General features: G+C 44.4%; 1 protein-coding gene across 15 annotated transcripts in view; it reads right to left on the bottom strand.

Annotated features, from left to right (window-relative positions):
• The window catches only part of TGFBR2 (transforming growth factor beta receptor 2), a 78,186-nt gene extending 61,199 nt beyond the window's left edge, over window positions 1–16,987 (bottom strand). For 3 of the 15 annotated variants that reach the window (XM_065583530.1, XM_065583535.1, XM_065583528.1), the window contains exon 1: window positions 16,595–16,895. Coding sequence is in view for 4 of the 15 variants with exons in the window: in XM_065583528.1 (XP_065439600.1) it covers window positions 16,595–16,691 (97 nt within the window). In the remaining 11 variants the exon portion in view is untranslated. Of the gene's footprint in view, window positions 1–10,553; window positions 10,674–16,594 lie in introns of all 15 variants that reach the window. The other 12 variants (XM_065583533.1, XM_065583532.1, XM_065583531.1 and 9 more) reach the window with 10 other exon arrangements.
• Between the last annotated feature and the right edge of the window lie 1,080 nt (window positions 16,988–18,067).

Genomic DNA, 18,067 nt, shown 5'->3' with positions numbered 1-18,067 from the left:
ACAGTTCTAGTTCCAGTTTGGTGAAATTAAAGGGCCTGATTCTGATTTCACTTACACCCTAATTCTTTGGGAGTAAGTTCACTGATTTAAATGAGAGCATTATCAGGCCCAAAAGACTGGATGTTAGATTTTTAAAAAAGAAATCAAAAGAACTCCTAAAATATAACCCTGAGTGGGCTGCATCTGTTCCCATAAAACTTAAAGTGTCACATTCCTGCACTGATAATACTTCATAATTATGAAGCACCAGATGCATAAATGGCATAAGACCTAAAAAGATTTTGGCTCAGATTATGTGGTTTAGAATAAGAAAATTATAGTGCTGCTGTTTAACTTTTTTTTTTTTTTTAACTCTGTTAGAAGAGTACATACTAATGTTTCTAGATTTTTTTCAAACCATGATTCCCCACTGAGCTCCTTCAAAAATGCACCCCAGTCTCCGTGGTGCCAGTTTTTGCAGCACTTCAAAGAAGGTACAAGAGTCAGTACCTAGATTTATGGGGTGCTTCATGAATCGGAGGACTAGTTTATTCTTTCAGTCTGATGTAATCAATCTAGCCATCTATGATTGGAAGTGACCGAGCAAATTTACTTCAGCAAAAGGAATGGGGGGGGATGTGATTCACATGTTGAGAATCTCCACTATTCCCATACGAGACAGATGTATATGCACATGCATATCATTGACTAACCAGCCTGAAACTTTTATAAAATTTTCCATAAACATCCAGCATATCCATGGGACTCGTATTTATCAGTTACACAAATCACTGTGTTGTAAAGACCCACAGGTGCCCATGAGAAATGAGTATTTTAATGCATTAACCAGGCAATTGTGCTTCTAACCTGGCAGTATTTATGCACATGTGCATATGCACTGATTTATACACATGTGCAGATACTTACTTTCCATATGCAATGAGTGCATTTGTATTTTTGTGGGTGCACTGTTACCATATTTAAAAATCTGATCCTCCCATACTTAAAAAAAAAGTGGGCTCCCACTACAAAATTTGGATCCAGAGTTCAAGCACTAAAATTCAGGGATGCTTATTTCAGGGGAGTTGTTTCAGCTCACTATAAACATAGGGACATTTGCAAAATTTGGTCCTTTGCTTAGATTTTGAACTTCTCCAAATTTCAGCAGTAGTGGAGGAGGTGAGATCTAGAATTATATTTTGAACACATCGCTAAAAACATTCTTATAAGGTTCTACAGCATTGGTCTAAAACATTAGTTTGCAATAAAATGAATTGTTTTAATATTATAGAATTCTATACAATTTATTTTCTAAAGGCTGTATTGTACCTCTTTTCCTGATCCATCCTAGTTAATCTAACTTGGAAAATTAATTGTAGTGGAATAAAAAGACTTATTTTACCAAAAAGGAAATTCTCTGTCAATCGCTGATGGGTCAACAAGCTTTTGTGGCAGCTCTGTTCAGATCTTGTTGACTGTAAGGCGAAATTTCCCCGCGGAAAGACTCTCTGCAAACAGCTTTGTTGATGCACAGTAATGTTTGAATGACAGATTCGACAGGAATAGCATGAGAAAGAAATTACTCACTTTCATAATCCATCAGCTCAGTTAAAATAGTAAATCGCTCTCCTCAAAGTAAAGTTAGACAGAAACTTAATTCTTTGGGAGCAAAATCACTTTGAATGGATTTGTGGGGTGAAAATACACAACCTTCTCAAATTCAGCAGCATGGATGGCTATATTTGTCTCTGTTAGATTTCATGTGAGAAAGAGAGTAGCAGAATGTTATAACCTGGGGGGTAGGTTCTCTTGATGGATGCATCTAATTCCCACCAACATGAATGGAAATTATATACAATGCATTGAGAAGAGGACATAGCTTATAAAAACAAGCCAATCTTAGAAATGTTTTCATTCTGAGACTTCAACTTAGGAGTCCTAATGTCCCTTATGTTATTGCCTTAGGTCTAAAGGGAAAAGTCGATCTAAGCTATGCAATTTGAGTTACGTGAATAGATCTACTTACCGCGAGATCCACACTACGCAACGTCGATGGGAGATGCTCTCCCATCTACTCCTCTTACTCTTCTCAATCAGGTGGAGTACAGGCATCAATGGGAGAGCCATCGGCAGTCGATTAGCAAGTCTCCACTAAACCCGCTAAAATCGACCACTGATGCATCAATTGCCGCAGCGTCGATCCTCCAGTAAGTGTAGACAAGCCCATAGTGCCACGGTATACCAGATTTTTTGAGAGAGGTGTATGGGGACAGCCCCTTATCTATCCCAGATTGGTTGATTAGCATGCCTCACTGATCATCTATTCCTTTTAATATGTTTACAAATGGATTCCTTGAGTAACCTCACTGTAGCCGAATCAGCAGCTTGTAGTCCATTCTTAAAAAAGAAAAAAAAAGTATGTGGGGAAAGGGGGCAAATCAGGCTGTTCACAAATTTCTCTTCACTGTAGGGAGTGTTACCAGGTTTAAAGTAAAAATTCATGGGTGAAATCCAGCCCCTACTGAAGTAAATGGGTATTTTACCATAACTTCAGTGAGACCTGGATTTCACTCCATAACCAAACCAAAGGTCCCTGTCACTACTATTGTCTCTAGAACACAAATGCAAGGAAGTTACATTTGTACACTATGTTGTAAAACAGCTTTCTTCTAGGGTACATTGTCACATGTATGCTGGATTCCACAGGCATCTATAACACTCACGTTTAAAGGCTAGCATCACTCTGACACTAACAAATATGCATACATGCATACAAGAAAAAACACTTCTTACTGCCTGCAGTGGATTCTTTTAGTCACTGCACAATGTGCTTCAGTTGTCTGCACCAAAAGGCCTGGCACTACAGCACGAGGCAAGGATATTCTCAAAGAAAGAGACAGCTCAGTGTGAAGGAACTTGCCAGGCTAAAATGTTTAGTCTACCTGTCTGAAGGTGTGAGAGAGAAAGCAGGCTGTTCTAGTTTGGTTATGAAGTACAATACTGGATGTTTAGGCAGAATAACTTTGTAATTAAGCTCATACAGTTAACTGTATGGATAGAGTTGATTTTTTTTTAAACACATCTACCTGCGTGGAAATACTTAATGAAAAAGCAGTCTTTTATGATGGTCACTGTTTCCATAACCCACTGTCTCCAGCATGCCCCAAGCTTAAGATAATGGCCATCTCCTAGATACTCTTAAGACTACTTTAACAGTTCTTTCTCAATAGCCCAACAGTTCTTAAAGTCAACAGGTGCATTTTTCAGATGTCTTTTTTAAAAGAAAAATTCCAATCAGAAATGGAAGGGAAAACCAACCAAAAGTCTGCAAAACAATTACTTCTATAAAAGGAGGTGCTGTGAGGGGAAAGGAGGATGGGTGTAAGACTGAGAAACACACACTTGCTCAGGTGTATCAGGAAAACCTTTCTTGGAAGAACGCAAAATCAGACACGCCTTCCTCTGACTCATAATTTTTGTTCAAATCTCTTTTCATTGTAACAATTAAAAAATTTAAAAGCAAAATGTGGCTACACTTCATGAGTTTTTACATGGTATAGTTCAGCTAGAGACATGATATAGTATGGTACCAGCATATGGAAGGTACCTACTTTCTGTGGTCTCTTAGAAAGGATTAATAGGACTAGATCTTCAGCTGGTGTGAATCAGTGTAGCTCTACTGACTCCCATAGTGCTACACCAAGTTACACTAGTTCAGGATCTGGACCAATACATCTATTTGAGGGTAACTGGATGGTTCCAGAGACTGGTCATTGCACATCTTAATCCTTCATTTGTAGGTCACTGATTCAAATCCAGCTGTGGTAAAGTAGCAAGTGGTGGTGGAGTAACATTATATATTAATGATAAGGTAGACTGTAAAGAAATTAGAAGTGATGGAATGGATAAAACAGAGTCTGTTTGGGCCAAAATCACTTTGGGGGAGAAAACTACTAGAAGTTCCCCTGGGATAGTGCTTCCCCCAAGATCAATTTGGATATGGATAGAGACCTCTTTAATGTTTTTAATTAAATAAATGCTACTGGGAATTGTGTGATTATTGGAGACTACATTCTTAGATACAGATTGGAGGATAAGTGCTACTAATAATAGTAGGGCCCAGATTTTCCTGGAGATCATAGCTGACAGATTTCTTCACCAAGCAGTTGCCAAACCAACAAGAGGTGATGCCATTTTAGATTTGGTATTGGTGAATAGTAAGGACTTCATGTAAGAATTAGTTGTAGGGGACAAGCTTGGTTTGAGTGACCATGAGCTAATTCAGTTTAAACTAAATGAAAGGATTAAAAAAAAAATCTGCAACTAGGGTCCTTAATTTCAAAAGGGCAAACTATTAAAATAATAATAATAATAAGGGAATTAGTTAGGGAAGTGGACTGGATTGAAGAACTCAATGTAATTCCAAGCCTCCTCCACATTCAGATCCTTAAGTCAAAGTTGCAGAAACTATCTGAAGCCTGAATCCCAAGCAAGAGGAAAAATATTGTGGGGAAGGGTTGCAGATCAAGCTGGGTGAGCAACCATCTCAAACAGATGATTAAGCAAAAAGCCTACAAGGAATGGAAGATGGGACAGATTAATAAAGAAAGCTACCTCTTGTAGGTCAGAAAGTGCAGGAGGAAAGTGAGAACTGCCAAAAGCCAAGCAGTGTTGGACCTTTCAAAGGAAATTAAAACCAACAGTAAAAGGTTCTATAGCCATATAAATAAAAAGAAAACAAGGAAAGAAGAAGTGGGACCACTAAACACTGAAGATGGAGTGGAGATTAAAGATAATCTGGGCATTGCCCAACACCTAAACAAATACTTTGCCTCAGGTTTTAATAAGGCTAATGAAGATCTTAGGGGTAATGGCAGAGTGGCTAATGAGAATGAGGATATGGGAGTAGTAATTACCACATCCAAGGTGGAAGTCAAACTCAAACAGCTTCATGCGATTAATTCTGGGGGCCTGGTTAGTCCCCATCCAAGAATATTAAAGGAACTGGCACATGAAATTGAAAGTCCAATAGCAAGGCTTTTTAATGAATCTGTAAACTCGGGGGGGTCATACTCTATGACTGGAGAATTGCTAATATAGTTCCTATTTTTAAGAAAGGAAAAAAGGTGATCTGAGAATGCATTTAGGGACTAACAACAAGAACTGCCAATGTGATGCAGCCATGAAAAAGACCAATGAAGTCGTAGGATGCATCAGTAGAGATAGAGAAGTGTTAGCACCATTATACAAGGCATTGGTGAGACATCTGGAATACTGTGTGCAATTCTGGTCTCCCACATTTAAGAGAGATGAATTCAAACTGGAACAGTGCAGAGAATGGCTACTAGTATGATCTGAGGAATGGAAAACCTACCTTATGAGAGAAGACTCAAAGAGCTTGGCTTGTTTAGCCTAACCAAAAAAAGAAGGCTGATGGAAGATACGATTGTTCTCTACAAATACATCAGAGGTATAAATACTAGGGAGAGAGAAGAGTCATTTAAGTTAAGTGCCAATGTGGACAAAAGAATAAATGGATATAAACTGGCCCTCATTAAGTTTAGGCTTGAAATTAAATGAAGGTTTCTAACCATAAGAGGGGTGAAGCTCTGGAACAGCCTTCCAAGGGGAGCAGTGAGGAAAAAAACCTAACTGGCTTCAAGTCTGAGCTTGACAAGTTTATGGAGGTGATGGTATGACAGACTGCCTACAATGGCATGTAGCCAATCTGCAACTGCTAGCAGCAAATATCTCCAATGGCCAACGATGAGACACTAGAGGGGGAGGGCTTGGAGTTACAACAGAGAATTCTTTCCCTGGTGGGTCTTGCCAACATGATCAAGGTTTAACTGATCGCCACATGCGGAGTCAGGAAGGAATTTCCCCCTGGGTCAGATTAGCAAAGACCCGGGGAGGAGTGGGGGGGTTCACCTTCATCTGCAACATGGGGCCTGGGTCACTTGCTGGTTTAAACTAGTGTAAATGGTGGCTTCTCTGTAACCTGAAGTCTTTAAATCATGATTCGAGGACTTCAGTAACTCAGCCAGAGGTTATAGTTCTATTACAGGAGAGGCTGGGGGAGGTTCTGTGGCCTACAATGTGCGAGAGGTCAGACTAGATGATCATGATGGTCCTTTCTGGACTTAAAGTCTATGAGAAACTGAGAACTTTTTCTAAGCTGTTTGGTGGCCTACGTGAAATTACTTGACAGTCTCCATAAAGTTCATAGTGGACTAATGATACGATCACAAAAACACCATCTCAACTGATAGCCATAGGGGAGGGAGGCATTAAATGGACATGAAAGCTGAAAAACCTGTTTAATGTCAGGGCAAATCACAATGTGGGGAAACATGCTCTGATATTACTGCCTATACTGTATGTGTACAGTAACAATAGGAGTTGACTCTCTGGAGCGGTCAATCTGGCACTTTTCACAAACACTACATTCACTTAGAACATGCATTTAACAGAACGTTCTTAAAAACAACGAATGTCTAAGCTTTCCAAATTCAACAACATGATAATTTAAACAAAAAAATTTTCCATGGGAAAGGATACATTTTTAAAATTCCATGGATGCAAAATTGTATAGCCTATATATGTATGAAATGTCCTTTCAAGGGGTTAGTCAGCAGAGTGACTTAACTCTTTGTTGCTTCTGGAGACACGAATCCAAATTCTGATTTAGGACACAAGTAAAACCAGTTTTTGTTGCTAAACAAATACCTGATGATTCACAGGATGTAAGGCCCGAAAGGATCATTGATCTAGTCTGACCTCCGGTATAACTCAGGATAGGAGTTCACCCAGCAGTTTCTGCATCAAGGCCACAATTTCTGTTTGAGCCATTGTTTACATTTTAAGAAGATAACCAGTCTTGATTTAAAGATTTCAAATGATAGAAAATAGGGTTACCATACGTCCTCTTTTTCCCGGACATGTCCGGCTTTTTGGCAGTCAAACCCCCGTCCGGGGGGGAATTGCCAAAAAGCCGAACATGTCCGGGAAAATGGCGGCTCTGCTCCTCCCCGACTCTTCGGCTCTGTTTAAGAGCCGGGCTGCCCGAGAGCTACTGGCTTCGGGCAGCCCCCTTGCCTCCGGACCCTGCGCCCCCAGCTGGGCACTTCCCCTCCCGGGCTCCAGCGGCGCAGGTAGGGTGACCAGACAGCAAGTGTGAAAAATCGGGACAGGTGGTGTGTGTGTGTGTGGGGGGGGTAATAGAAACCTATATAAGAAAAAGACCCAAAAATCGGGACTGTCCCTATAAAATCGGGACATCTGGTCACCCTAGGCGCAGGGTCCGGAGGCACGGGGGCTGCCCGAAGCCGGTAGCGCCGGGGCAGCCTGGCTCTTAAACAGAGCCTAAGAGGAGCAGAGCCTCCAGCCGCGGGGGCTCTGCTCCTCTTCGGCTCTGTGTAACTTATACAGTGTAAGTTACGCAGAGCCGCCGGAGCCCCGGAGGGGAAGTGCCCGGCTGGGGGCGCAGGGTCCGGAGGCATAGGGGCTGCCCAAAGCCCGAGCGCTACCGGCTTCACGGTTTGCTGGGCAGCCTCCAGACCCTGCGCCCCCGGCAGGGCGCTTCCCCTCCCGGGCTCCAGCTGCGCTGGGGAAGCTCCGGCTGGGGGCGCAGGGTCTGGGGGCTGCCCGGGAAACCGTGAAGCTGGTAGCACTGGGGCAGCCCTTTCCCCCTGTCTGGGAGTGGGAGGGAGGAGGGGGCGGAGTTAGGGTGGAGAAGGGGCGGAGTTGGGCGGGGCTAGAGGGTGGGGAAATGGGCGGGGCCAGGACCCGTGGAGGGTCCTCTTTTTTTATTTATGAGATATGGTAACCCTAATAGAAAATCTATCAAGTCTCTAGATAGGTTGTTCTAACGGTTAATTACCTTCACTGTTTTAAAAAAAAAATTGCACATTTCTATTCTGAATTCATCTAGCTTCAGCTTCCAATCATTGGAACGGCTGCTTGTCTACTTCAGTGATTCTCTACACAATCCATATTGAGTGTCTACTCTGCTACTGGCCCTGTGCCCAGTGCCCACCCCCAGCCTTTGCCCCCTCACCCCTGTCTGGGCGCAGCCCCCCCTCCCAGAGACACAGCACTGCTCCCAGACCCAGTTGGGGGGAGGGGCGTGGACAGCGGTAAGGGGGCTGGCTTTCAGCACCTCCACTATTTAAAGGGTTCCAGCGCCACTGGGGGTATGCACTGTTCTTTCCTAGTCCAAGTTATCTGTTCCTCCACTTAATGAGCACAAAATGCACACTTTTTTAAAATAAATTTCACATTTTATGGGAAGGAAGACAGTTATCTTGGTGGGTACGGTCCATGCCAGACTACAGCTGTGGGGGGATGGGGAGGGAAATGTAGATGCCAGTTTCTTCTACCTTGATGCATGTGGTGAGTGGTAGTAGTAGAGATGTATCAACATTAGCTTTGAAGGTTAAGATACTTTATAATGATTGCAAATGAACAATCATCTGCTTATAGCATTCACCCCCAACCTTCACCAACCAGGACAGAGACCAGGGTTTCCAGTTTGACACCATTGGTAAGCACATGTGACAAAACACACTGCACTTCACATGTACAAAAATAGCAAACTTAGAGGAAGTACAACTCAGCTTGCACAATACAATAACCATCAAAACAGCCATGATAGAAAAGAGCTAGACCATAAAACAGTCAAGTAACACAAGACGGGGCCACCTTGCACCATCACTGCTCCTTGATGGCTCATAACACATGGAAGCTCTTAACTGGGGAAACAGATTTGTCCTGTGTCTTGTTTAACTTGGCACAGTATAGGAGAGGAGAAACAATGCAAGACTGACTGGGCTTACTGATGGCCTTGGGGTTCTCATCCAGAAATTCTGTTGGAAGAATTACTTTGCTCAAGACTCCCTTTGAACCCAAACTGACACACATGGAGGGGCCATCCAGCCACATACATCACCCCATTTCCTTGGGGAAGTAGGAGAATGTCACTGCCATGGCACCATCCTTCCCTCCTTTGGCCAACAGGGACGCCTCCCATCAGAGATCCACACTGATGGAGTTCCTTAAGGTTGAAGGGGTGGAGGAGGAAGGAGTTGCTGCAGGGCAGGCGCTGTGCTCCATAGCACTGTCCCCTGCAGAGCTTTGGATTTCCTTGTGGAAATATGAAGAGGAGGGAAATTCTTTTGGCTTGGGCTGCGAGCCAACCAATGGGAGGTAAACAAGACAGTGGAGCAGCAGCCACCTCTGCATGACAGCTCTTCTCCATCCTCATGTATTACGGTATTCCTGATCATGATCAATGCGGTTGATGAAGCTGTGGTGTCCAAAATCCACAGCCCACCGTATCCCTCCCATAGAGGGGATGGTTCAAGAAAAATCCACAAGGTAAATCTCAAAGATTTCCTTCTCTGATCATGGACCCATCATATGGGGTTTTCACCAGGCAGCGGGGTGTCTGGCATCAAGACACCTACAGCCATGCTGCAAGATAGTTTATCTTTAAGATTTCCATGGAGCCAAGTTGGGAATAAGGGCTTTTATAATATGTTCCCAGAGAAAAGGGGGGGCAATTTCAATGTAATCACTGAAAACAAAGAAGAAACATGTTCTTAAATTTTGTATATTTTTATAATGCTGCACATTTTGGGCCAAATAAAAAAAAAGTCGCCCTGTAGTCGTGTAATGCCTTACTCAAAACAACAGAGAAGTGCTACTCTGGGCTAATTACTAACTCCAGAATGAATGGAAGCAAAATTACCGTACTTTGAACACTGTCAACATCAGCCTTAAAATTGCAAACTTGGAGCAATTTCTGTCCACCCAAGGAATATTATAAGAGACTGGGCAATTTGAGAAAAAACTAAGTGAAAAAGTACTAACTATACCATATCATATTTCCCTCTCCATACATCTATTTTTTTAAAATGCAAATAAAATACATAGACATACCAACAAGCATTTCAAGATCTAAGGGGGAAAAGGCTAAGCATTATTATTATGATGGCTTCAGATGTACTCCAAACCTAAAATTCACAAACAGATACTGTGGAAGTTGGTGGATAGAGATTTCTTTTTCACAGGCATAAAAAAAATATAAGGGCCAGTCTTGCTAGGCATTAAGTGATTTCAGCTCCCGCTGAAGTCCATAAGTATGACTACATGGCAGCTGGGAAAGAGCCTCCAACCCCTGGTAGATATATTTCAGTAGTGAGGTTTGCGCTAGTGCACTAAAAATAGCAGCGTGACCACTGCCACATCAGGTGAGGCTCAAGCTAGCCACCTGAGTTCAAGTTCACCCTACTACGGGGTTCTGAGCTCAGGTGGCTTGCCTGAGCCTCTCCCGGTGCGGCAACATCTGTACAGCTAATATTTAGCATGCTAGCGCAAGCCCCACTAGCACAAGTCTATCTACCTGGGCTGGGAAGCTCACTCCCAGCTGCAGTATAGACAGGCCCTAAGAGGAATGAAAGGTATTATATTAATGTAAAATACTATTAAAGTATTTTGCTTAGCACAGCTCCCTTTCTGCCTATTCCCCTTTCTCCCCTTGGTTCTGCCCAAGTTAAAAGCCTTAATCATACCTTTGATCATGTCCCAGCATTCTGGAATTCTGGAACTTCCCTCTTCCCATGGCCTCCTGAAATCATTACTCTCTAGGCTCCAGGGAGTCCCAAACGTTGCAGCCAAATTACTTTCTTGTTCTGGGAAAGAGAACCATATCATTTTGGCTCTTGTAAGAGATGATATCACAAAGGTCTGCTCAAGGGAATTAGAGCCTCATAACTCACAGTTGCCAGTTATTAATTCTGTGGGGCAGATCCTCAGTTGATATAAATCAGTGTAGCTTCATTGTCTTCAATAGAGTTATGCTGATTTATGCCAGATGAGGACCTGGCCCTAGATGTACTTTGCTTGCACAAAGGCTAGTTTTCCAAGGTATCTATTAATGTGCCCTATGCATGTAAGAGCCATACTGTGTCTTTACTAGGCAAGTTGCTTTGAAAAATGACACCTTCCTACTTAACAGACCTGGTCTCTGGGTGTATTCTGTCAAATTCACTCGCTTTTCTAACAAAAAATAAATATATCTTCCTTTTTACTCCTTGGAAGAGGCAATACAGTCATGGGAGAGTGAGATGGATTTTATTTTGGCACCTGCATCAACAGAATTTTTAATTCAGTTCAATTGCAGAGCCAAATTATGCCTTCAGTTACAACAGTACAATGCCTCAGTGGGATTGTACAGGTGTAATAGGGCAGAAATTATCTTTCAGAACCTCTATCTTGGTGACAATGCATAAACTAGAAAGAGCACAGCTTGACTTACAAATCACAGGTTGAACTTGTGGCAGTGGCTATTTTATATATATATATATAAGCATATCTATATACACACACACACACAGAGCGCAAATTTGATCTGGAATTTGCTGAGAGTCAATAAAACAGTTATACTACAATGTCATGTTTACAGATACTTTCCAAATTAGGATCACACTTTAACTTCTCAATGTCTCAGTTTCCCCCTCTTTAAAAAAAAAAAAAAATCAGGATATTGGTGCTTAACTACTTTTATAAAAACATTTTGAAATGTACAGAGGAAAAGCATTCTCTAAGTGCAAAGCATATATTAATAGAACATAGTGCTCTGGTGCTTTAAAATATTTCTCTTCACTACAGCAATACAAATAATAAATTATAATAGTATATTAGGGTCACACAATGCAAAGGCTCTGAAAGGACTGTTACGTTGTATTATTTGATGTCAGTGTACACTTAGAATATCTGTTTGGGGGTAGGGACCATCCCTTACTATGTGGTTGTACAATGCCTAGAATAATGGGGCACCGCTTTCAGTTGGGATCTCAAGCTGTTGCTGTAACACAGAGTAATAATAAAAAAATAATAATCTTGGAGCCATTATGATGACACACAATATCCATGTTAAAAATCAATTGAACTCTAGATATTATCATGTAAGTCCTAACAAAAAAAATGTGTGCAGATACCCCACCACCCCATCCCAGCTAATATAAGTATTTACATGACTTCACAAACATGATGGGCCTGATTCACCACCAGCTGGTACCTTATGTAATCATTTGCACCTGTGAAAAGTGAGCATTCTACTCTCAATCATGCTCATAACGTAACACACAGTGCAGTAAAGGTAGATGAGAGCTGCTGGGTGTGTTGTCTCAAGGATGTGGTGCTTCTGGGAAGGGCAAAAGAGAGAGTCCTTTGATAAAAGTGGTTTGTCTGCGGGGGAGATAGCGTTCTAATACCTATAGTTTCAAGTTAGCTTGTGAGTTAAATGCAAAATATTAATCCTTGGTGTGGAAGGTTTAAAATAAAAAATGCTTTAAATACCAGGAGTCAGATGCTCCTGTGTGTTACAGAGGTGCATCTACCCTTGCACTCAACCCATCTGGCTGCACCTGTGGAGGACTGAGCCCAATTCTCCTCTCACACACACCAGTATCGCATTAGAATGACTCCATTATTTCAATGGAGTTGCTCTTGACCTACTCTCAGTCAAGTGTGTGAAGAACTGGACTCATGAACACTGGGGACTAGTTCTAAATAACTATGGTTTATTATATACAATATAACAGTTTATTTTTATTATGATATGAAACAGACTAGAAACTCCATTCATTCTTAATGATGCCACTCATCCCAAAAAGAGAAGAGGAACAAATGAAAGAAGACCATTCTAATCAGGGTAACTTAGCTTTTCCTGCTGGCATCCATCCCTAACTGCCAGCTATTTGGGCAAAAAAAATTTCCTCAACAATCATTCCAGGGGCGAAATTGGCTCTAATATCAATATAAAGGGAGGAGCTGGGATGTTACAGAAAACTCAGATAAAATTATAACAACAAACTGCAATTACAAGAAGACAAAGATGAAGGAACTGGGATCGTTAGAAAACATACAGACAGAAGTAAAAAAAAAAAAAAAAAAACCCTAGCAATTAGTCTTTTTCGTTCAAATGCCACTGTTTCTTGCAATTTAGGACTGTAGCTAAACTTTGTTGTACTGTAACCAAAGTAATATTAGGCCTGACTCAGGAAAGCATCTGAACTGAGACTTCACTTTAAACCCATGCTTAACTTTAAGGATTGCTAAATCCTACCAAAGTTAATAGAATTTAAGCACAATTAAAAACTATCACAAATAGAGATGGAATTAAGCGCACACACAATGGCCCCTAATTAGAAAAAAAATGTTTCATTGTTCTACTATGTTTGAAATAGTCTGTTTTTCTGTATGTAGCTTTTTGTCAGACGTAAATTTCATGTATTACTTACAGTTGCACAGTTTCAGACAGTGGGTGATAAGAGGGTGCTACATTTAACTGATATCAGTTCTGTTGTCCTGTCTATGTACCAGAAAATACACCCAAGAAAAATACTCATTGAAAATTTTGTTTTCATCACTTAGAGCCCACTCATGCAAACATTTAGTATGGAGTGTCTCATTCACTACAACAAATAGTCCCTTTGCACTCTGACATAGCTGCAACACCCATCTCACCTAAGCAGGAACTTCAACCAGACTATTCACATAATAAACAAAATGCTCAGAAGTAAATTGTTTGCAGGATTGGGCCCTTAATTTCTTATAGTAACTCTTAATCCCATTGACCTTGTAATGAAACTGAAAGTCAAAAGGGACTAGCTGAATAACGTATAGATAAAAACATTATTTCTAATTTATTTTGGACTATTTCCATCCTCCAGGATTAGGCTTGTTCAAGTAAACCCTTGGGAGGAGGGATAGCTCAGTGGTTTGAGCATTGGCCTGCTAAACCCAGGGTTGTAAATTCAATCCTTGAGGGGGCCACTTAAGGATCTGGGGCAAAATCAAAATTGGTCCTGCTAGTGAAGGCAGGGGACTGGACTCGATGACCTTTCAAGGTCCCTTCCAGTTCTAGGAGATGGGATATCTCCATTAATTAATTTATTTATTAAACACTATCCACTTTTAATTTTTATTCTTGCTGACAAGAACTTGTCAATTCTCCTTCTGCTATCTAGTAGAATTTACACTATACCCCTGACCAGATTTGAGGCCTAAAACTTATTAAGCAACCTAGACGAAAGCCAAGGGCACTGACTCTTTCAAGGCAGGGCTTAAACAGATTTTCTATTTCACCACGGAGGGACTGATTCTCCACTGCTTTGCATTAAAAATGCCATGTTGTTATTTACAGCTGTACAAATCGAGCCAGATACTCAGCTGCATCCCACCTGATCTGCACTGCTATGGAGGCGCAAAGCTGCTGACACCATGGGATCTGCTCAGTTGAGGATTCCCCTAGTGTGGAGGAACCCCTGGGTGGTGAGAGCTAACACAGAGCTGGCTATGCTGCCTTTATGGTCCTGGCCCTCTCTGTAGGAGTTGTTCCTGGGAAAAGGTAATATTCTCAACATTCGTCTCCCTTCCAGTGATCTGCAACTGCCAGAATGGCCCCAAAAATGGGGATAACTGAAGTGTAGCCTCAAGAATACCCTAAATTATGCTAGATGCCAAGAAGAGCTCCAGATAGGCCCAAGAGTTGCAAAGCTTTTGACCAGGGCCAGCTCCAGGCACCAGCTTAGCAAGCAGGTGCTTGGGGCGGCCACTCTGGAGAGGGGCGGCACGTCCAGGTATTCGGCGGCAATTCGGCAGGGGGTCCCTCACTCCCGCTCGAAGTGAAGGACCTCCCGCCAAAGTGCCGCAGATCGCGATTGCGGCTTTTGGGGGGGAGGAGGGGAAGGCTGCTTGGGGCGGCAAAAACCCTGGAGCTGGCCCTGCTTTTGACTCCACAGACTCCGCTGAGTTGAGAGTGCCTCGGCTACAGATCAGAATCAAGCCCATTTTACACCCACTTTGCATAGGTGCAAATAGCTACACTAGGTGCAAGGCAGTGAAGAATCAGGCAGGAGTTAGTTCTGCTCTTTTACACCAGTGTCAGTTGATCATAACTCCACAGTCATCAGTGGAATCTGAGTGGTGTAAAACAAATTAGAATAGGCTAGTAGAATTTGACTAGAAGCTCAAGAAAAATGTTGCTACTGGCTTTAACAGGAGCAGGATTGTTTTTATAATATTTGAGTGTACTATACACAGGTTTCCCTACAATACAATAAAAAAAAAATAGGTTTCAATAATATGTTCTAGAGCCTAATCCTCTAGACACTTACAGATGTAACTTTACACATGTGAGTAGTCCTGGTGAGATCTCACGGGGATAAGTGTTTGTGGGATTAGATCCCCAGTTTGCAAGTTTTTCAGACCAGGGAACCTTGTTTTCACATAAGTTTGCAAGGCACTTTGCTCTCTCTTTGCACAATGTACATAGATATATTAATAGTAGTAATATGAGCCATGGCTTTAAAAATAACCAGGGATGTACAGTGCAATTAAAAATTCCCAACACAGGGATGTGAAGTGTAATGAAAAACCAAACAAGCCAGGAATTAACTTTTAGGAATGCTTTGAATACTGAAGGAATGCCTGAAGTTTCAGAGAGTTTAAGGCCAAAAAGGTCCATCAGTTCATCTGGTCTGATCTCTTGTATATCACAGACCATTATATTTCACTCAGATACCCCTATATTAAGGCCAAAGCACTTCAGTCCTCAGGAGACTACACTGTGTGTGCACATGCAGAGTACAGGAGAGACCGAAGTACCACCAATGCCCAAGGCCCCTGCAATGGCAGGAAATTAAATGAGAGTTCTCGGTGCAATTGCTCACAACCAGTGCTTAATTCTCAGTTACATGCAGTGACTGTACAAAAAAAGAAAAAAAAAACAATATCTTTTAAGACGCTGCTGCAAGATCAGTTTACATAGAGCTAGACCCATGGCAAGGCCCACGTGTGGGACAGGGAGCAAATCAGGGATACAGACAGGCTCCAGCACACACAGAGACAAATAATACTCTGGGGACCTTAATAGGATCTAAGATTAAGTCATTTAGTTTGAGTGCCACTTTCTGAATCCCCTTTACCTGCATCCCAGGTGTCAGGTTCCTAGAACAACAATGCCGCCTCGGGCTCAGAGGAGCGCTTTTCATCCTCAGAGGGCAGCACACAGGTGAGCGGGTCAATCCTAATCAAAACTAACAACTGCCACACACAGCCCGAGAAGCAAGATGGGGGGGGGGGCGCTTTGCTCCCGCGAAGAGGGCCCCCAACCCCCTTTGCTGAGGCAGAGCGGAGGGGCACCAGCACCCGGATCTCACCATGGGGCCAGGTGCGGAGGCTGCTGCAGCTGCACGCCGGGGCAGCTGCGCCCTGCCCGATAACTCCAGGACAGACAGTAGCCAACTTCCGAACTACGCTTTCCACGGGGCCCGGGCTAGGCTCGGCTCAGAGCAACCCCCCGCGCGCTTCCTGCCAGCTTCTCGGTTGAGCCCCGACCCGCCCAGCCTCTCCAGCGAGCCCCTTTCCAGCGGGCACCCGAACTTCGCAGCTCCAGCCGGCACCCGTGGGCTCGCAGCGCCGCTCCCCTGCTGCCTGCAGCTGTCAAGCGAACGGCATCGCCCCTTGCACAGCCGCCTGGAGGGGGGGACCCCCTCTGCCGCCGCCCCGACAAAGAAGGGGAAGGGGGGACGAGACCGCGACTTACCTGAGCCCCGCGGCTGAGGGGGGATGGTGCTGCCTACGAGCGCCCAACACGAGCAAGCGTGCAGCAGCCACAGGCTCCGGAGGCGATCCCGGCTCATGGTCTAGCCCGCTCCGCATAGGAAGCCGAAGCAAGAAGTCGGGCTCCTCTGCTGACGGGGGGGGTGGGGGGGTGAGGGCTGCACCCCGGGCCGGCCGGGGAGAGAGGCGAGGCCGCGGCGGCAGCTGTGGCTGGGCAGGCTGCTCCGGGACTCCGCGCGGCCGGGCTGACTCACTCCGCTTCGCTTCAGCGCCGCGAGGGAAACAGGAAATCTTAAAACTTCGCAAACAGCTGGGCAGGACTTGCTCGCTCCGACACGAGTTCCTTCGCCCCCTCGCTCCCCGCCCCGCCCTGCCCCCTTTCTTAGCCGCCTGTCACTCAGCTGCCCTGGGCCAGCCCCTCGCAGGTCTCTGAGCCACCGCAAACACCCACCAGCCAGCCGCAGTGCCTCGCCTGCCTGGCTGTGTGCAGAACAGTAGTTGCCCTGCCTAGGAAGCAAAGCGGGGAGAGTCTGGGTCGGCCCAGAACAGTTTGGCACATGAGGCGAGGAGCTCAAATGACACCCCCATAACCCCTCGCTTGGGCCAAAACTTTAAAAGTTCTCAATTCTGCCTTTTCCCTGGTCTACTCTTCTCATGGTACTGCTCTGCTACCTACCCCAATAAAGGAGAACTAACAACTTAAAATGGCTTCTTCAAAAATTTTAAGTAACACTTAACTTTCAAACGCCTGAACAGCAAATGTAACTTTTCTTGTCTGTATAGTAAACACTGGCATTTTTAGCTCTTTGAATAATCAAAGTGGTGCTTTCCGTGCCTTCTTGATTGCAAAGATTTGAACTGCTTCCTGAAGGACCACAGTCTGGGCCAGCTCATGTTCTATTAGGGTGACCAGACGTCCCGATTTTATCGGGACTGTCCTGATATTTGCTTGCTTGTCCCGCGTCCCGACCAATGTTAGGTCGGGACACTGGACAAACAAGCAAAGGCTCCGGAGCCCGCACGCCCCAGCCCCGACTCCGCCCCCATTGGCTCCCTCCCCAAATCCCCGCCTCTTCCCCAAGCACGCCATTCCTCCTCCCTCCACAAGCGCTGGAGGGAGGCCTGGAGATGCAGGGGGAGCGCGGGGCCGAGGTGAGTGAGAGTCCGGCCTGGCCCCGAGCGCAGGCAGGACTCAATCAGGCGGTACCTGGAGGGAGAGTAGGGGGGCGGCCCGCGGAGCCAGGCGGCGGCTGTTCTCCCCACCTGGGCAGCGGGACTCGGGAGCAGGCGCTGCTGCAGCTCCCACTGCCGCGGGGGGAGGAAGTGACCATGGCGCTCGGCGGCTGCGGCTCTGGTGCCCGCGAACCCCCTGAGCCTGGGCTTGTTGTGGGGACCTAGCAGCGCGCACGCTGTGCCCAGCCCCTGGCCAGTCGCGTCTGGGCTGCTGCCCAGCTGG

Source organism: Chrysemys picta, chromosome 2 (genome assembly GCF_011386835.1).
Source record: "Chrysemys picta bellii isolate R12L10 chromosome 2, ASM1138683v2, whole genome shotgun sequence".
Lineage (NCBI taxonomy): Eukaryota > Metazoa > Chordata > Testudines > Emydidae > Chrysemys > Chrysemys picta.
Note: the sequence above shows the minus strand (reverse complement) of the source record. Positions and strands in the feature narration are given on the sequence as shown.